This window comes from Aquarana catesbeiana, linkage group LG01, assembly GCF_042186555.1.
Source record: "Aquarana catesbeiana isolate 2022-GZ linkage group LG01, ASM4218655v1, whole genome shotgun sequence".
Taxonomy (NCBI): domain Eukaryota; kingdom Metazoa; phylum Chordata; class Amphibia; order Anura; family Ranidae; genus Aquarana; species Aquarana catesbeiana.
Genome location: NC_133324.1, coordinates 280,589,581 through 280,610,655, shown reverse-complemented (window position 1 = coordinate 280,610,655; position 21,075 = coordinate 280,589,581). Strand labels below are relative to the sequence as shown.

General features: G+C 42.2%; 1 protein-coding gene across 2 annotated transcripts in view; it reads right to left on the bottom strand.

Annotated features, from left to right (window-relative positions):
• The window catches only part of ESS2 (ess-2 splicing factor homolog), a 34,125-nt gene that overhangs the window by 5,397 nt on the left and 7,653 nt on the right, over nucleotides 1-21,075 (bottom strand). The window contains exons 2-9 of one of the 2 annotated variants that reach the window (XM_073629153.1): nucleotides 19,815-19,980; nucleotides 13,980-14,063; nucleotides 11,584-11,753; nucleotides 10,377-10,494; nucleotides 6,083-6,216; nucleotides 5,894-5,996; nucleotides 5,669-5,778; nucleotides 3,070-3,185 (exon numbers count right to left, since the gene is read on the bottom strand). In XM_073629153.1, coding sequence (XP_073485254.1) covers nucleotides 3,070-3,185; nucleotides 5,669-5,778; nucleotides 5,894-5,996; nucleotides 6,083-6,216; nucleotides 10,377-10,494; nucleotides 11,584-11,753; nucleotides 13,980-14,063; nucleotides 19,815-19,980 — 1,001 coding nt within the window. Of the gene's footprint in view, nucleotides 1-3,069; nucleotides 3,186-5,668; nucleotides 5,779-5,893; nucleotides 5,997-6,082; nucleotides 6,217-10,376; nucleotides 10,495-11,583; nucleotides 11,757-13,979; nucleotides 14,064-19,814; nucleotides 19,981-21,075 lie in introns of both variants that reach the window. The other variant, XM_073629150.1, reaches the window with a different exon arrangement.

The window sequence follows — 21,075 nt, the reverse complement described above, 5'->3', positions numbered from 1 at the left end:
CAACACTGGAGCCAACACCTTTGTGAAGACTCGAGGGGCCGTGGCTAGACCGAATGGAAATGCCACAAACTGGAAATGACACCCCTCTACTGCGAAGCGCAGAAATCTTTGATGTGGACCGAAAATCGGCACATGTAGATACGCATCCTTGATGTCTATGGATGCTAAAAAATCCCCTTTTCTTAAGGATGCGATTACTGAACGAACCGACTACATACGGAAGGTTTGGACATTTAGAAAGGCATTGAGAGACTTGAGGTCCAGAATGGGCCTTACCTCCCCATTCGGCTTTGGCACAGTAAATAGGTTCGAATAGAACCCTTTGAATTTTTCTTTGAGCGGAACCTCAATAATCACCCCCTGCCTTTCTAGCTGTTCTAAGGCTAGGAATAGGCTTCTCTTTTTCTCTGGGTCTGATGGGACTCTTGATACTAGAAACCGATTTGGGGGAAAATCCTGGAACTCTATTTTGTGACCTAGTGTTATAGTGGAAATGACCCACCTGTCCTGAACCGATTTTACCCAAGCATCTGCAAACCGCCACAGTCTGCCCCCCACCCGTAAGAGTGGGGGCGCCCCTTCACAAGGAGGACTTGGAATTGGTTTTGGCCGGCTTCTGAGTCCAAGGTCTTTTTTGACCCTGAGGTTTCTTAAAGGCAGGTGGTTGAGGCCGTCGATACTTCTTGGGAGAAGAGGCGCCTGGCCCAGGAGCGTTGGGAATTTTAAAGGAGGGCTGCTTATTCCTTCTTTTAACTGGAAGTAAGGAGCTCTTTCCTCCTGAGATTTTTTGAATATACTTATCCAGATCTTCTCCAAACGCTCCCCATGAAAAGGAAAAGCTGCGAGTAGCCTTTTGCATGGCATCTCGGCTGACCAGCTCTTTAGCCACAAGATTCTGCGCATATGCATTGAGAGTAGCGCAAAACAAGACATCTGCTGGATTGAGTCTTTTAATGCGTCTACCGCAAAACAAAGCGTGAGGAAGTTGGGACAAATCGTCAGAATGTTCCTCCTGAACAGGCAGGTTCCTGACCAATCTTTTAAAACGGTCCTTCAAGGATTGACAAATACCAATAGCCGCAACTGCCGGTTGCACTGCTGACCCAGCCACTGCAAAGGAGGCCTTTAGTAAGGATTCCGGCTTTTTATCCGCTGGGTCTTTAAACCCTTGGGCATTATCCACTGGACAGGTTAAGCTTTTGTTCACTGATGATATAGCAGCATCTACCCAAAGGCGTATCACACCTTTTTCTAAATTTTTCTAAATTTTTCCTCCATAGGGTATAAAAAAGAAAACCTCTTTGGAGGCAAGTATATCCTGTCTGGGTGGTCCCAGTCAGCGTAAATCAGCTGCTCCAATAATGGATGCACCTGGGAACCTTGCTGAGGTCGCAAGGATCCCAATGTGGAACAGGAAAGTCCCGGTCCCTGTACGGGAGGTAACTTAAATCCTGCTCTCACCATCTTAGCCAAAGACTGGATAAACAACTTTTGGGATTGTGAGGCCGATAATGGCTCCTCAGAACCTGAGTCCCCTGCTCTTTTTCCCTTACGGCCACCTCCTCAAAATCCTCTGCCCATTCTGGATCCAAATCACCAGGACCCAACTGGCTAAGGGAGTCTTGGTGCTCAAGTGACTCAGTACTAGGACCAGGCTCAGGAGAGGGAGATCTATGCCTTTTCTTCCCTCCCTGTGTTACTGAGGCAATCATACCTGCTATTTTGCCTTCAAGGCTAGCCAGGGCTGACGTTAAGTCGTCCTTAGTAACATAAGTCGATGCAGGGATATTGGTGTTGGCCACTATGCCTGACAAATGCAATGGCTCAGCCAGGCCAAATGCTGCAGGTCTTTCAGGAGAGACTGATGCTGCAGTAACCTGAGGTTGATCTCCTGTTTTTTAAGGAGTCACTTTAACCCCTGGACTTGCCCTACTCCCTGTACCTCGTTTTCTGGAAGACATTGCTTACAAGGTTTTAAGGAAAATACTCTCTGTGCTATATGGCTGAGATCAGCGTATAGCAATTACCACCTTCAAAGTGCTGCAAATGCCCAACTCACGTGCCCAGCTCTGTGTCCCACTGCAACAGGCTCCTGGATCCTACGAGCCCAATCTCATAAGCCTTGACACACGCAGGCGCCGACTTCCCTCTATATGCGTGCGCCGCCACGTGATGTACGCACGCCCAGGAATCTTACTGCGCATGCGCACTCCAACGGGGGACACACGGCGATACAGATACGCCGCGATGCCGCCATCCACGCACACCATAGCTCACACAGGTGGATGCAGGCGCGGCACCTACCTTCAATGTACGCGCACGCTCCCCGTGCGCACACGACCAGTCCGCGTGGCCCCTGAACGGGAGCACCCGCCTGAGTGTATCTTGTGGCCTGAGACTATTACAATGGACACATCAGACACGAAATTCTGGTCATAACATGTAATTTAGCAACAATGGTAATATAAATTAGGCCTCCAGAGGAAGCACTTACCGATCTTCGCAGCAGGGCCTGAGATAGGCCCAATCTTCCCCCATCACCGCGGGTAGCGTCACTGAGGACCTTCAAGGACCGGGTCCCCCCATTGTTCAGGGTCCACACCCTTGGACCTGTAAAGCACCCTTTAGGTTTCCTTAGGCAAATGAAAAGACCAGGAATACCATATAACAAGGGTCCAGCGCCATACGGACAAGTTACAGGCAAAACCTTGTTCTTGCACCAAGGCTCGGGTACCATCCACTTTAGCATGATATGCCATCCAAATGGATCCGATTATAACATCCTCACTGGGACATTATTTGAAGAATTTGAAGAGCTTCTACAGCCATGACCATCACCTTCAAGACACTGGCAAAAAACTAAAAGGTACTTCCTGTATGGGAGGGGTTATATGGGAGGAACCTTCTTACTATTGGTTGCCAGTGTCCAATCACCTAAAGGTAGCATATAACCCAAATAGTCATTACTATGGTGCTCTGTGTCCCGTGATGTACGATAAAGAAACTTTGAAAATTTCAAGGGGTATGAATACTTTTTTAGGGCACTGTAATTATAGTGTCTGCACTTACCTAGCTAGATTCTCTGTCACTTTTCTTAATGCTTCCTGTTTTTTCGCTCTGTTCTTTGCTGCTGCCTCATTGGCCATTTTCAGACCCAAACGCTCCCTGCGGCCAGGTTCCAGAATCTATTACAACACAGTATAAGAATATCAAACCATTGGAAAGGTTGTTATTAGTTTCTGACCTCAAGTCTCAAACTTCACTAAATGCCTGTGCAATAATATTAAACAAAATTCTAATAAAAGCCATTTTCCGTTACATTTGTAATAGAAAATGTGTGCCTGTTTGATTTTAATAATTTATTTTATTGTTATTAATCTTTGCTGCCGTAGAATACTGATCAAAATGCCTGCAGCAAAGCAGTCACTTATTCCTCAGTACCTGAGAACATAAAGCTCCAGGATGTGTTTAACCATTTGCCTACCGGGCACTTACACCCTATTCCTGCCCAGGCCATTTTTCAGCTTTCAGCGCTGTCGCACTTTGAATGAAAATTGCGCGGTCATGCTACACTGTACCCAAACTAATTTTTTATCATTTTCGTCACACAAATAGAGCTTTCTTTTGGTGGTATTTAATCATTGCTGGGTTTTTTATTTTTTTACAAAAAAAAAAAGGACCAAAAATTTTGAAAAAAAAAACAAAAAAAAAAAGTTTTTTACTTTTTTCTGTCAGTATATTTTGTAACTAAGTAATTTTTCACCTTCACTGATGTGCGCTGATGAGGTGGCACCGATAGGCTGAACTGGTGGGCATTGAGGAGGTGGCACTTATGGGGAGGCACTAATGTGCCGCACTTATGGGCACTGATAGGTGGCACCGATATGTGGCACTGATGGGCACTAATAGGCAGCACTGGTGGGCGCCGATAGGCAGCACAGATAGGCAGTACTGATGGGCAGCAATGATAGGTGGCACTGATTGCCAGCACTGACTCGCATCGCTAATGGGCACTGATTGGTGGCACTTGTGGGCACTGATAGATGGCATTTGTGACACTATTTTGCAATATTGTAATCAGGGCACTGATGATCAGTGCCCTGATTACATTCCTAGATGTCCCCCTGCGTGGAGATGCCGCTGATCGTCTCTCCTCGCCACACACTCTGTCAGTGTGAGGCAAGGAGCGCTGATTACCGGTACTTCCTTGTTTACATGTGACCGGCTGTGATTGGACACAGCCGATCACATGGTTAAAGATCCACGGACGTGGCTCTTTCCAGAGAACGGGGTCAAATGACGGCGGGGCAATGCGGCTCTCGTTCTGGGACGTCGTCATATGTCTCGAGCACGGCGATCGTGGCCGTGCCGTTTTGCTAGGACACGCCGCAGCCACCGCGCACGATAGCGGCCTTCCTGGGACGCCGTCTCAGAACGAGAGTCGCACCGTCCTGCCGTATTTGACGGGGCGGGAGGCAAGTAGTTAACAATCTTATTAATTGCACTGTGATAAGGCAGCCTATGCACCACAAGGCATAGTTTAATGCACTTGCACACATTTTTTTTAAAAGCAGCACTCTGCTGCAGCTGGGGGAAGGAGACTCAGACAATGCCTAGAGAAGGTATGTACACATAGGGCTCACAATTTTGACCTGGCCCCATGCTTCAGGGGGCCTGTGCAGCCCCCCTGTACACCTGGATAGGAGGAACGGCAGCATATACTGATGCCCTTCAATCTCGTCCTGCAGCCGCTGAAAGCCCGCTTCTCCTTCCTGCAGGAGGAAAATGGAAGGAATCTGTTCATCTATATACAGCCACCCCTCCTATCCAGGTACTGCTGCCCCCGGCCTCCCTGTCTGCTCTCCTGGAACATCTCCCCATAGGGGATGCGTCATGATGAACAGCAGGGAAAGAGCCGATAAATATGCACTTTACCGACTGCTTCAGTATGCTTCAGTTTGTGAATGAACAGGAAGCTCTGTACAGAGCTATTCCTGTCCATAAATTCTGAGCAGTTGAGGCTGCAGAGATAGGGATTGAGGGCTGTGTCCTCAATCTCCTTTCTCTGTCTCAAATGTGGACTATCAGATGTCTGTTTAGACCCCTGATATTTCACCAAAGTCCCCCAAATGGGCTCCTAAAAATAAACTGTAAAAAAAATGTAAAAAAATAAATAAAATGGTTAAAAAAAAATGCATTTGCGACTGGGCCCTGGCGTTCCACCACCGTGAGGAGGGCCCAAGATGGCAAGAAGTGGGCCCACTGCGGGACCAGATTAAAGGGTCCCATGACAGGAGTAAAGGGCCCTTAGATCAATGGGAATTGTCACGTGTGCGATCAAGTGACCACTAGGAAAATGTTAAAAAAAAGGTATTTACACTGCTATTTATTGCAACCAATATGCAGCATTACCTAGGACAAAGGCCAGGCAACACCTAAAGCTTAGTCAGGAGGAGTTGTGTATATGAATATGAAAAGTACAAATCACACCCGTTGCTGCAAACAACACTTTGGGGAGATTTAGTAAAACTGGAGAGTGCAAAATCTGGTGCAGCTCTGAATAGAACCAATCAGCTTCTAGGTTTTATAGTCAAAGCTTAAAAGGAGAAGTTCAACTTTTGTAACATGTTACACCCATATTCAGGGAATATAGAAGATATACATTTACCTTAAATGATGGACCAGGTGCCTTTTCCAAATATGGGGTCTCTGAACCATCTAAACGAAAAGGAGTGCTCTCAACCTCACCCCATGTCATTAAAGGCGACTCATCAACTCCTGTAACGATAAAACAATGAAATATTGTTGTTAGTTTAGGACCAAGGTTCTGTTTTGGCTATCTAAAGTACAAATCTTCTATGACTAGACCAACATAAATTTGCTATGTACATACCAGGAGCAGGTGATGGAGTGCCCACAAATCCAAAGCCATTGACTTTTGGGGATTCCTGTGGTATCAGTTCCTTCCCATCAGGGCCAACCTTTCCTTGTTTATACTGTACACAGAAAAAAAAAATATTGCTTACTGAGTCAAATACACTCCAAGAAAGCAGACAAAAGCAATAAGAAAAAAGTGCCTTACTTGTGCATTCAAGGCAGCTGCTTGTTGGAGCTGTGTCTTACTTAAGGCTTGACTAAATGGGTCCTTCTGGAAACGTGTGTTTCTATGGACCACCTCCCGAGGTTTTTTGAAGATGAGATCATTATCTGGCACACCTGTAAGAGATATTACTGTAAAGAAGCTTTTTTTTTTCCAGCACAATAAAGAGTCACTCCAAACTCTGTACATATAGTCAATATACTTTTTAAGGCTCGATTCACACAGGGGCAACACGACTTCAACGCGACTTTGCAACGCGACTTCAACACAACTTCAACGCGACTTGTGGATCCGACTTTGCCCTGCGACATGTGTCCGACTTTCAATGAACGGGGATCCGACTTGGATCCCCGCCACTGTGTTTGGTATGAATCTTTAGGGGGAACTCTGCGCCAAATTTTAAATAAAAAACCGGCATGGGTTCCCCCTCCGGGAGCATACCAGGCCCTTGGGTCTGGTATGGACCTTGAGGGGAACCCCCTACGCCGAAAAAACGGCGTGGGGGGGTCCCCCCCAATCCATACCAGACCCTTATCCGAGCACGCAGCCCGGCCGGACAGGAATGGGAGTGGGGACGAGCGAGCGCCCCCCCCCCCCCCTCCTGAACCGTACCAGGCCGCATGCCCTCAACATGGGGGGGTTGGTGCCTTGGTGGAGGGGGCGCGTTGCGGGCCCCCCCCCCAAAGCACCTTGTCCCCATGTTGATGAGGACAAGGGCCTCTTCCCGACAACCCTGGCCGTTGGTTGTCGGGGTCTGCGGGCGGAGGGCTTATCAGAATCCGGGAGCCCCCTTTAATAAGGGGGCCCCCAGATCCCGGCCCCCCACCCTATGTGAATGAGTATGGGGTACATCGTACCCCTACCCATTCACCTAGGGAAAAAGTGTCAATTAAAAAAAAAACACTACATAGATTTTTAAAGTATTTTATTAGACAGCTCCGGGGGTCTTCTTCCGACTTCGGGGGTCTCTCCGGTTCTTCTCCACGCTCTCCGGATCTTCCTCCGGGCTCCTCCGCTCTCTTCTGCCGCTCTTTTGCTAAAGTGGAGGAGCCCGGTCTTCCGTCTTCTGCCCTCTCCTCTTCTTCTGATGTTGACACGACGCTCTCTCCGGCTAGAATGCTCTCTGTGCGCTCCGCTCTGACTTATATAGGCGGTGACCCCGCCCCCTTATGCCGTCACAGTCCCTGGGCATGCTGGGACTATGACTGCATAAGGGGGCGTGGTCATTGGGTGATGACCACGCCCCCTAAAACGTCACAGTCCCAGCATGCCCAGGGACTGTGACGGCATAAGGGGGCGTGGTCACCACCTATATAAGTCAGAGCGGAGCGCTCAGAGTGCATTCCAGCCCCAGAGAGTGTCGTGTCAACATCAGGAGAAGAGGGCAGAAGGCAGAAGATTGAAGACCGGGCTCCTTCGCTATAGCAAAAGTGCGGAAAAAGAGCAGAAGATAGCGGAGGAGCCCGGCAGAAGATCCGGAGAGCGCGGAGAAGAACCGGAGAGACCCCCGAAGAGAAGAAGGCAGCAGACCGGGCTCCTCCGCTATAGCAAAAGAGCGGCAAAAGAGCAGAAAATAGCGGAGGAGCCCGGCAGAAGACCCGGAGAGCGCGGAGAAGAACCGGAGAGACCCCGAAGTCGGAAGAAGACCACCGGAGCTGTCTAATAAATTACTTTAAAAATCTGTGTAGTGTTTTTTTTTAAATTGACACTTTCCCTAGGTGAATGGGTAGGGGTTCGATGTACTCCATACTCATTCACATAGGGTGGGGGGCCGGGATCTGGGGGCCCTCTTATTAAAAGGGGGCTCCCGGATTCCGATAAGCCCACAGACCCCGACAACCAACGGCCAGGGTTGTCGGGAAGAGGCCCTTGTCCTCATCAACATGGGGACAAGGTGCTTTGGGGTGGGGGGGGGGCCGCAGCGCGCCCCCCTTCCCCAAGGCACCAACCCCCCCATGTTGAGGGCATGCGGCCTGGTACGGTTCAGGATGGGGGGGGGGCGCTGGCTCGTCCCCCACCCCAATTCCTGTCCGGCCAGGCTGCGTGCTCGGATAAGGGTCTGGTATGGATTGGGGGACCCCCCACACCGCCTTTTCGGCGTAGGGGCTTCCCCTCAAGGTCCATACCAGACCCAAGGGCCTGGTATGCTCTTGGAGGGGGAACCCATGCCGGATTTTTATTTAAAATTTAGCGCGGAGTTCCCCCTCAAGATCATCTGAGCACAAGTCGCATGCCGAAGTCGGATCATGCGAGACGGCGATCCGACTTCAATGATAGTCAATAGGCTGAAGTCGGATCAAAGTAGTACAGGGAGTACGCTCTGAAGTCGGAGCGACTTCAGTAGTGTCTATTAAGACTCTCCCATTCACTTAAATGTGAATCTCTTTCTGGGGCGACTTGGGGCGACTTGAGGGCGTACAAGTCGGATCCCAAGTCGTCCCAGTGTGAACCGACCCTTAGTGTTTCGATAGAAGATCCAAGGTGTCCGTTTTGTAAATATCATCCTTTCATAATATTAGGGCTGAAACAACTAATCGATTAATCAACAACTAATCGATTATGAAAATAATCGATTACTATTTTCATAATCGATTAAACGTCCAGTAACACAATTGGGTTAAAAAAATTAAATTGAGCCTTTTATAGTACAAAAAGAGCAAATAATCGCTACTGTAAATGTTACTTTCACAGTTCTACGGTAAAAAAATGAACCCCTTACAATAGAGATTCTCTGTTTTTTGTACTGTAAAGGGCTAATTTTAGTTTTTTTAACCCCATTATGTTACTAAACGTCTTAGACCTGGTTCACATCTGTTTTTTGGTGCTTTTTGCAGAAACGCACTACAGTTCATTTACATGGTTTCCTATGAGACACATTCACATCTATGCTTTTTTTCCGCCGCTGCATATTTGGAAAGGGTCAGGGACTTTTTTTTTTTTTTTTTTAACACAAAACTGTTTTGGTTCAATATACTTCAATGGAAAAGCTGCAGAAAAGCATGTAATGCGTTTTTGCAGCAATTTGTGTTTTTTAATCTGCCCAACAAATTGGCCAAAAAAAGGCAAAAATGCAAATTGCAGCAAAATCACGTGTGCAAAAATCAAAACGCACTGCAAAAAGCACTGCAGAAACATATCAAAAGCAAACTGCATATATGTGTACCGAGCCTTATACTGGCCACACGGATCAATTTTCAGAAGAGAATATTCAGAAGAAAAATCTTTGTACGTTCGCTGAATGAAAGAATGTTTGAAATTTTCACTTGTTTTTAACATTCTGTTTTTAAAATGAACGAAAACCACATACACCGTATGAAAATTCCTTTGACCAAGAAGTTTTCTATTATTTCCAAATTGTCACTGTGGTTGAAAATGAACATCAATTTGACCCCACTAACAATTAGAAAATTAAACAAACGTTCTTAAAATGCCATTTTTTTTTTTGAAGGAAGACACTGTTTGTTTTTTAAATTAAAAAAAATTGATCTCGGAGTCTGATGAGATTTACCAGATTCACCCTTTAATAGTATATATCCTCTAATAGCATATACAGTATATCTACTCTAATATATACAGTATATCTTTTCTGTCTGTTATTCTCAGAGTGGATTAGATATTTTGCTCCCTAACCATATAGTTATTTATATTTACCACTGCATAGAGATATTTAAGAATAAATTGCATTATTTTTAAACTTTACATATTAACTAAATTATACACAACGCTTTTTTTTTTAAGCTTATCAACCAATTAATCGATTAATCGAAACAATAATCGGCCAACTAATCGATTATGAAAATAATCGTTAGTTGCAGCCCTACATAATATGTTATAGTTTTCTATAAAAACTACCAACAGAAATGTGCATGTGATGGAAAAATTCATTTTTCATTGATTATATCTCATTAATTTATAAGAATGCCTCCAAAACCTGGTTAAGGGGCCATATAAAAAGACATAAGGACGGTTTTACCTTAACTGACCTAATGCTATAGGAATGTCATTATAAACTGACCATATGGAAAAGCCCACCAAGATCTTTCAGGAAATGTGCGCCATCTTCCTTAAAAGGCGATGTCACTTTCCAAACATTACCTACTCACCAGTCCTGTATATATCACAGCCAAAATTAGAGAAACATAGTCCTGTAACAAAAACTGTGATAAGCATGTATCTGCCCTGATCATCTGCCAAGCCATTGAAAAACAGGCAGGGACCCTTGGAAAAGTATGATTATTCTACAAGCATTATCGTTAGTGCTTCAAAGAATACAAACCTGCAGGATAGTACATGAGGGTATTATGCGTTTTGTATTCCCAGGTGTCTAGCCCCGCTTTTACATTTTCTATGGCTTGCAATTCAGCAGAAGGGAGAGCCAGGTTATTCTGAAACCGCTGGGGAGAAGTGAAAGAGAGAGAACATTACAATGATTTATTAACATTAGATAAAGTTTCCCCCTTTTGGAATATAGCTTCAACCACTATGTGTGTTTGTATTAAACATACATGTGTACAAGCAGTTGCTTCTTGACAAGAAAGGCTTACCATTAAAAAGGTTTATTAACTAAAGAGCAGGAAATTCCATTACACATAAATGTAATTAGTGTAACCTTGTTACAAACTTGGGTAACCAAGTATAGCATGAAAAAATGCATGAGCAGAGGAATACTATATACGAATAGTTGATCGACATATTTATATTCAAATCTCAACTATTCTGTAAGTAGTTGCACCTTGCCCCTCTCCCTCCCATCTCTCAAGCCTCCCTAAAGCCAAACAGGCCGCATGCCATTGATGATCCAAGATGAAGGCTAATGCATGTAGAAGGGCTGGACCAAGCCTGACTTTTACAGGTAATGTTGGAATATACATATAAACTATGCTGCCAATATCTCCAGATATCCATATCAACTGAACATTTTTAAATATAGTTTCAACCGAGGATAACATCTACTTTATGTTACTTCAGTCCCTATCTCCAGGAAAGCTTACAATATAATAAACAGTACAATATAATGGGCAATGAAGGTAAGAGCATTTTATCCTACTAGTACTATTATTTTTTTAAAGTGAATAACCTGGAGAAAAAAAAAAAAAAAAAAAAAAACACACACACAATCAGAACAAACAATCTCAATATACATGGTCCCCTGGGAAATCAAACCCAGGATTCCAAATCTGTAAAGTAACAATGCTAACCACTGCAGCACCATGCTGAATGTAATGAAGTCTATCGGTCAACTAGGGATAAAATCTGAATGTCATTAATGCAAAATCAACTGTTAAAACGTAATCCTCTTGTATTTTATTGTATTGTCTCCCTTTTATATTGTAAAGTGCTGCGTAAACTGTTGCCGCTATATAAATCCTGTATAATAATATTAATAAAAAAAAAAAAAAAAAAAAAAAAAAAGAGTACTATGTACATAAGTATTCAATCACACATTGTACAGCCATTAAAGGAAAATATAAACATTATCTTGCCTGTTTGTACTCTTCTTCAGCTTCATATAGCCAGGAATTCCGTGCTCTCTCTTTCTCCTTTGCCACTTCCATTATTTGTTCAAAGGAAGCGTTGTCCTCACTAGTGTGTTTTGCTAAAAAATTATCAAGGCTGGGAAGCTCCCGACTTTCCTCTTCTGTTTTCTCGCTTTCTGCTGCAAAAGTGCAATTAGTTTTTAGATTAAAAGCTAAACCTGAAATTGAAATTTAACTATTGGTTGGAAGCCACTACTTCCTACTACTGGTTGTTACTGCACAGTGAATGTGCAGATCATGCATGAAAATGTGGCACAGATATATCTGCACCTAATCTGTCTTTTAGTCAAATAAGATAATCATGACCCCCCCCAACCAGCGATTTTTTTAACCTTCATAGATGGGAAATACTAAATACCTTCTTTCAGTATAAAGCCAGTAAGGTTAGAAGACATACAGTAACCCCCAATCTCATTGCCTGAGTTCCAAAGAGCTACGAGCAGTCAGTATAGGCTACAACACAATGGTATCCACCTAATACTGAAACATTAGTTCTGGGTAACTTTCCCTTAAATCGGTAAAACATTGTAATTAGTAAAAATCTTACATTTTCTCAGCTAACAAAACATACAATATACTCAAAATGGAACTTCAGCCAAGGTGTTTTTTTTTTTCCCCACAGAGATATTGAAGAAGCTTAGCACTTCTTTTAGGATTCTGTTGCTTTGGCCTTTTTTTTATTTTTTTATTTTAATAAGACTTTATTAATTTCAATTAAAAAAGTACAGACACAGGAAAAGCTTCATTAAGTCAATTCCAGATAACATTCCTGAAATAAAAACAAGAGGCAAATTTGCTCCATGTTGGAGTGAGGCAATAGGAGAAGGGAACAACCTGACATTACATAAGTAACAAGAGCTTTAGGTCTAAAGTCACATCATGCCTGTTTTGCAAGGGTCTCCACCTGGGTCTTATGCCCCCTACACAAGGTCGGACTTTGTTCGGACATTCCGACAACGAAATCCTAGGATTTTTTCCGACGGATGTTGGCTCAAACTTGTCTTGCATACACACGGTCACACAAAGTTGTTGGAAAATCCTAAACGCGGTGATGTAAAACACGTACGTCGGGACTATAAACGGGGCAGTGGCCAATAGCTTTCATCTCTTTATTTATTCTGAGCATGCGTGGCACTTTGTCCGTCGGATTTGTGTACACACGATCGGAATTTCCGACAACGGATTTTGTTGTCGGAAAATTTAATATCCTGCTCTCAAACTTTGCGTGTCGGAAAATCCGATGGAAAATGTGTGATGGAGCCTACACACGGTCAGAATTTCCGACAACAAGGTCCTATCACACATTTTCCATCGGAAAATCCGACCGTGTGTACGGGGCATTAGAGTACGGTGTATGAAAAATTTAAAATCATAGTGATGTGGTACTTCCCTAAGAGAGGGGCGTTGCCATCATGGGCAAACACCCACATTTAGTAATTCAAAAGTGAAGTTTAAAGGACTAAAAAATGCGCTCATTAATGTAGAGAAGAGAAAGCAGATGGAAATAAGAGAAAAAGAAAAAGAAAAAAAAAAAAAAAAAGGAGGGAGAGGGAGGATGAGTGTACGGATGGGAAAGGCTTAAGACTTTCCCAAGGGTTTCTAAGTCAGGAGAAAATGGTTTGGAAAAAAGGAGTCTGAAAAGAATATCCAGATACACCAGGTAGCCATTAATGAATGTAGAAAATGTATTGTGATATTGCGCCAACAGCTCTTCTAGACATTGGGGGTTATTTACGAAAGGAAAATCCACTTTGCACTACAAGTGCACTTGGAAGTGCAGTCGCTGTAAATCCGAGGGGGACATGCAAGGAAAATATAAAACAGCATTTTAGCTTGCACATGACTGGATGATAAAATCAGCAGAGCTTCCCTTCATTTCAGATCTACCCCTCAGATTTACAGCGAGTGCACTTATAGTGCAAAGAGGATTTGCCTTTTGTAAATAACCCCCATTGTATGTGAGCAAGTTCAGCAAGCCACTCTACTATTGTGGCGAGGTCAACCGATTTTCCAATGCCTGGCTACATTTCTGACAGCTATTACAAAAAAGCGTAATAAATCCTTTTTAGCTGAGAAGATGGAGCCTGGTACAAGAGAAGAGGTTGATGGACAGGGACAGGGGGATGTGCGAGTCAGTGAGAGTGTCAAAGATGAGGAAGATGCATGACGAGAAACCGTGTATTGTGGTACATGCCCATCAAATGTGGAGCATGGAATCCTGCAAAATGTCCACACCTTCAACAGTTCGGTGAGACAGGCATGTAGATTCTATGGAGCGGATCAGGAGATGGGGACCATGGTAATTAGACAGTACATGAGAATAATGCTTAAGGCTGCCTTACCTTCATCTCCTGTTCTGTGCTTTGCAGCCAAAGAAGGTGTACCAGGAATACCAGCAGGTGTTTCAAATGTGGCAGGTGTAACATCTAAAGATTGAACATAATACATAAGCAAGTTGCACCACACACATTTTTTAGACTGTACAAATTAATGAAAAAGTTATACTTTCTATTATTTAAAACATTACAATACAACTAAATTAGAATTATAGGTTAGCCAAAGAGAGGGCTCTGCCTTTCGGCTTGCTTTGTATGGCTGAAACCCTAAACTGAACTGTCTGATAGTCTATGAGTCGGACTCATTTGCTTGTGTGAGAAAAGAGCCTAAAGCACCACTTTCTGGCTGGACTGAACACTATGAAATGTTCATATGCAAGTTTTAATTTTTAACCAAACCTAAAAATATCTAATCGTTACATATTTATTTTTTTTAGTCCAGACCATAACAAAAAAAAAAAAAAAGGAAGGAGGAGGAAGAGGAGATGTACATTGCAATCATTCTACATTATTATGGCAAATACCCAAAAATGAAATGATTTATGCCCTAAAGATGAAGAGATGGGAAAACAATAAGACACCATTTAGTATCAGCGCATCCTGTTTTCTTATCTTTGATAATACAAAACTGCATCAATGCAAATATTCATGTCTAAATACCCCTACAATGACATTAAATGTATACTGTAAAGCAGTTCATACATACAGTCAAATATCTGATAGACATCCATTCAATGTAATGACCAGATCAAACAGATGTCAAAACCACACAACAAGGCATCAAAGAAAAATTTGGCCCCATGCCAAATATAAATGGGCAGTTTGTTCAAGCTGAAATGGCACAAATAATTCTCCTATTGAAGATGAATGCCAGGTATTTAAAAAAATGGCAATGGAATGTAGCTAGTGTTTTTTTTTTTTATAGTGAATGAGTCTTGGTGCCTCTCTTCTTGCTGACATAACTACATGCAATGCAAGACCAGCAGCTGCTGTTGGGCCTGCATGGTACATGAAGACGTGGAGTGGCCACCCATATTCCAGCGATGCAGAGAAGACTGGAGCACAAGATTCCGCAGGACCCCAAATTAAAAACCCAACAGTTTTCAGGAGAGTTCATTTGTCAAACATTTTCCAACCCACATTATCTTTTTTTTATCTTCAATTCCACCTCACAAAATAAGTCAAAAGAAATCAAGTACTGAAAAAGATCAATATTTGTCAGATTTAATCAAAACTTTTAAAGTAGTTGTGAACCTCAGATATGAAAAATGTACAAAGAATATCCCTCTTTAGTGTGTACTTGCCTTAATACAGAGCACCGAGTATCATTCCTCTCTGGAATCTCTACATTCTTCTATCTGCATGAGTCATAGATAAGATTCTAAGTCGAAACAACAGCCTACTGGGAGATGGCCGCCCTTCCCCTCCCTCCAGCACAAAGCAGGTGACTCCCAGCCTCAGCTCTGTATATTTCCCTATGTCAGTGTACAGATGGAGGTTGTCCCTTTCTTCACTGAGTTTTCAGGTTCCACTGGAGCTCTTTATAATTGTATATATATATATATATATATATATATATATATATATATATATATATATATATATATATATACATACACACACATACACATATATATATATATACATACACATACACATACAGTCACTGGGTGAGGTGCACTGAACGGTCTTTAGGCGGTGTTGTGCAAGCAATCTAGTCCTTCCCAGGGACTACAATATTAAAAAAAAAAAAAAAAAAAATCAGAAGAGGATTACTGCACAAACGGTGAAAATTTATTGGTAAAAAATTACATCATATCAGATATTGTCAGGTGACGTTTCGGGCTAACAATGATATCGCCCTTCTTCATGACCACATACCTACAACTGATCATATACAAAGGTCTATATATACGTAGCTTGTGAAGGCTACTAATCAATCAAATTCAGCTGGAATCATCACATAAAAAACAGATTCCTTATCATGAGTAATTCAATCAATTACAAAACATGGAACGACTTTGGAAACAAGTGGAAAAAAATCCCCTCACTAGATGATAGTATGCTTGATAGAATAGTTCATCTATAAAAAAAAATATATACAACATAATCAATAATAGGTAAACAAGGTAAAAAATTCCTTTGTGCGCTTTGTATTGTGTTCCTTAGGATCTGAGTCACTAGATAGTCGATCGATTAATATATCGGCCGATCTTTTACTGACAGATCCAGTATTTTATCACAGATCTCTTTGTTGTTGTTTTCTGCAATTGTTTTTAATTAATGATGGATAATGGTTTACCTATTATTGATTATGTTGTATATATTTTTTATAGATGAACTATTCTATCAAGCATACTATCATCTAGTGAAGGGATTTTTTCCTCTTGTTTCCAAAGTCGTTCCATGTTTTGTAATTGATTAAATTACTCATGATAAGGAATGTGTTTTTTATGTGATGATTCAAGCTGAATTTGAATTTGATTGATTGATTAGTAGCCTTCACAAGCTACGTATATATAGACCTTTGTATATGATCAGTTGTAGGTATGTGGTCATGAAAAAGGGCAATATCATTGTTAGCCGGAAACGTCACCTGACAATACCTGATATGATGTAATTTTTTACCAATACATTTTCACCGTTTGTGCAGCAATTCTGATTATAATATATTAATATATATATATATATATATATATAAAAATAAATAAAACGGGACCCGTGCTTCAATGCAATTCTTCTTTACTTCAATTTCATTCAAAAGCATGTACAAAAAGTGCAAGCCACTGTACAGTTGCGAGCATCACTGCTCTTCATCAGGCTTATCTGGCTATACATGAAGCACGGGTCCTGTTTTTTTCTTCTATTTAAATATTATCAGTGGAGGATTGGGAGTCCACTTTGACAACAGAACAACAAAAAAAGAAAAGAAGCTAACCCACCGAGTGAGTGTGTGTGTGTGTGTGTGTGTGTGTGTGTATATATATATATAATATCTTACACAGTCTGGAACTTCATCTCCTGACGGGATGTACTCTCTTAACTTAAAATGCACGAATTCCTATTTAATTGATGTGTTTTCTCTCTTTTTTTTTTTTTTAAATATGATATAGTTTTTTCTGCAGATATACTCACACAAAGAATTATATCTTATATCTGGGCTGTCTCCAGAAGAAGTCTTTGTGAACTGTTTATTACACACTTCAACCAATCATGGGTGTTATGTTGTATTCACGTGTTTGATATGTGGATATTGATAATGTAAATGTAATCGAACTATATTAATGCCTTTTGTTAGTCATTTTAAATATTTGTGTAATACATTTTGTACATTTTTAATATCTTGTTTGACCTTTCTTCAGCACCACTCCCAAAAGTCCCACGGGCAAAGTTCTTTTTGGCGGTTTCTGCATAAGTGGGGACTGAGTGCTGCTAGGGTTTGAGTTTAGGTGGCCTTTCTCTATATTTATGTCACAACAGATACCCACTCTCTGCCTGCTGGAGATGAGAAAAAACATTTGACCTGTTTGTTTTAGAAAGCTCTACAGGAGCTATTGCAGCAGATAAACAGGTACAACGTACAGTGCCTTGAAAAAGTATTCATATCCCTTGACATTTTCCACATTTTATCATGCTACAGCCGTAAATGTATTTTATTGGCATTTTATGTGATAAACCAACACAAAGTGGCACATAATTGTGACGTGGAAGGAGAATGATAAATGGTTTTCCAAATGTTTTACACATAAATATCTGAAAAGTGTGGCGTGCATTTGTATTCAGCCCCCTTTACTCTGATACCCCTAACTTAAATCTAGTGGAACCAATTGCCTTCGGAAGTCACCTAATTAGTAAATAGAGTCCTCCTGTGTGTAATTGAAATTCAGTATAAATACAGCTGTTCTGTGAAGCCCTCAGAGGTGTCAGGAGCATCTAGCATTCCTGCTCCTCATTCCCGCATCCTGGTTTTGGCTATGGCATTCTCCCTGTCTTTGTCCACCTGCTAGGTGATTGATGTGGTCAGACACTCACTCGCATGCTTGTGATAGAGAGTAATACATTTGTAATTCCTGATCAAGCCCCCTGTCTGCCCTGCTCTGCTAGATTAGATTTCCCTGTGTATGACCTTGGGACCTTGGACTGGATTTTGAACTATTTCCTGAACTCAGCCTGCCTTTTACCTGGACTGTCATAGAACCATGCTGCCTGTCTGCAAACCACGAATACCCATTTGCTTTGCTCAGTTTGCGCCTGCTTTGGCGTGGTGGCCAGGCACTATAGCATTGTGTATAAGACCTGGGGGCAACCGAGTACCGGTAGGCCTGCTTGTCTTATGGGAAAGGGGGCTGCTATAGGTGAAGAACACAGTAGCCAGCTATAGTGTCTGACCACCTGCGTTGGGGTAGACGTGACAAGAGATTTGTTAAAAAATCTTAGTGAACAAACAGCATTGTGAAGGCCAAGGAACAAACCACACAGGTCAGGGATAAAGTTGTGGAGAAATTTAAAGCAGGGTTATGTTATAAAAAAATATCCCAAGCTTTGAACATTTCATGTCGCATTGTTCAATCCATCATCTGAAAATGGAGTATGGCACAACTGCAAACCTACTAAGACATGGCCATCCACCTTAACTGGCAGGCCTGGCAAGGAGAACATTAATCAGAGAAGCAGCCAAGAGGCCCATGGTAACTCTGGAGGAGCTACAGAGATCCACAGCTCAGGTGGGAGAATCTGTCCAGAGGACAACTATTAGTCGTGCACTCCACAAATCTGGGCTTTATGGAAGAGTGGCAAGAAAAAAGCCATTGTTGAAAGAAAGCCATAAGAAGTCCTGTTTGCAGTTTTGCGAGAAGCCATATGGGAGACAAAGCATTTTTTGGCCTAAAAGCAAAACGCTATGTGTGGCGAAAAACTAAGACTGCACATCACCCTGAATACACCACCCCTACCGTGAAACATAGTGGTAGCAGCATCAGAAACATGTGGGGATGCTCTTCTTCAGCAAGGACAGGGAAGCTGGTCAGAGTCGATGGGAAGATGGATGGGGCCAAATACAGGGCAATCTTAGAAGAAAATCTGTGAGAGTCTGTAAAAGACTTGAGACCGGGGTAGGGGTTCACCTTCCAGCAAGACAAAGACCCTAAAAATACAGCCAGAACTACAATGGAATGGTTTAGATCAAAGCATATTCATGTGTTAGAATGGCCCAGTCAAAGTCCAGACCTGAATCCAACTGAGAATCTAAGACCTTAAAATTGCTGTTCACAGACGCTCTCCATCCAATATGACAGAGCTTGAGCTATTTTTCACAGAAGAATGGGCAAAAATGTCACTCTCTAGATGTGCAAAGCTGGTAGAGACATACCCAAAAAGACTTGCAGCTGTAATTGCAGTGAAAGGTGGTTCTACAAAGTATTGACTCGGGGGGCTGAATACAAATGTACACCACACTTTTCACATATTTATTTGTAAAAAAAAAAAAAAAAAAAATTGAAAACCATTTATCATTTTCCTTCCACTTTACAATTATGTGCCACTTTGTGTTGGTCTATTACATAAAATCCCATTAAAACACATTTATGTTTTTGGTTGCAACATGACAAAATGTGGAAAATTTCAAGGGGTGTGAATACTTTTTCAAGGCCCTGTATGTAGGAGGATTTGTTTCATCTCTGTGTATCTATCACCTGAGTCCAGTCACTTCACTGGGTATATGTGAGGATTTACAACCACTTTAAATTGCTTCTTAAAAAGATCAGATCATTACAGGTGTGTGGACTGCTAAAGAATTCATAGATGTTCTGGTCAGAACTACAATAGCTTGTCAGATTTACTTACAAGGTAATGGAGTATCTCTAGACAACCTCACCGATGTCCCAATCTTGATGGCTATCTGCCTCATCTTCTCAAGATCTCCAGACTCTTCTGCCTCTAAGTATTCCTTCTGAGCCCGCAGCTTTTCCACATCAGGAAAGAAATCTCTCTGGATGATTTTCTGCAGATTCTATAGGGGATAAAAACAAACAATAATGACTACATAAACCTTGCCTCAAGAGACCATTCTAGCAGTGGCGTCTCCAGCTTTCATATTTAGGGGGGGGGGCACATGGGGGGACACTATAAAATAAATAAATATATATATATATATATATATATATATATATATATATATATATATATATATATATATATATATATATATACACACATATATACACACACACATACCGGGGCCCTTTACTACGATCCCACAACGGCCCTTTCACATTTTCTGCTTCCTACTGTATTGGCCCCCCCCAGGGTGGCAGAAAACAAGAGATATATGTCACCAGCATACTAAGAAAATACAAGGGTCCAAAGCAGTGGGAGAACTATCAGGGTTGCAAAGGTTGTCTTGCCACCAGGCCCTGGTGTTCTGCCACTGTGGGGTTCCCCAGCCTCCTCTTGCTGTCCTGCCCCTGCTGTTGACAGCGCTGGTCTGGCATCTCCTGGAATTTACAGGCTGGTTCTCCTGTCCTAAGGATGGGAGAAATCAGTCTGCTTTTTCAGTAATTGAGAGTCCTGGTGGAGTCCTTCCTGCAACTCAGATATGGTGACCATTATAAATATATACATAGCTGAAACACATGAAGCATAATACCAGAAAATTGAATATTAGACGGGATATAGTAAAGTCCCAATGTATGGCTATGAATCGGATACAAAAGAGTCCCAAACATAGGCTAAATATGAATGTTGGACTGATGTAGAAATCTTCTCTTGTATATCATGAGTTGTACGATCATGGGAAGTGAATAGATGGAATACGCTTACCAGCAGGAGTGGATTCGGATGCCGGTGACACCGAATCAAACAGACTCTGAGATCCTTAATGGACGATGGTTGGTCCTGGAAATCCCGGATCTCAAGGGGGATCTATCCTCTATGGTCCACGTCACGACTGTTCGTTCAGAAGCCCGAGAGGGAATTCTCCGCCACAAACAAGTCTCCAGAGCATGGATGGTTCCCAAAAAGATAGATAGGACGCCAATAGTGCAGATCAAATGACGTATTTTATTGGATATAACCAGTAATAAACAAACGATATAAAAACGTGATC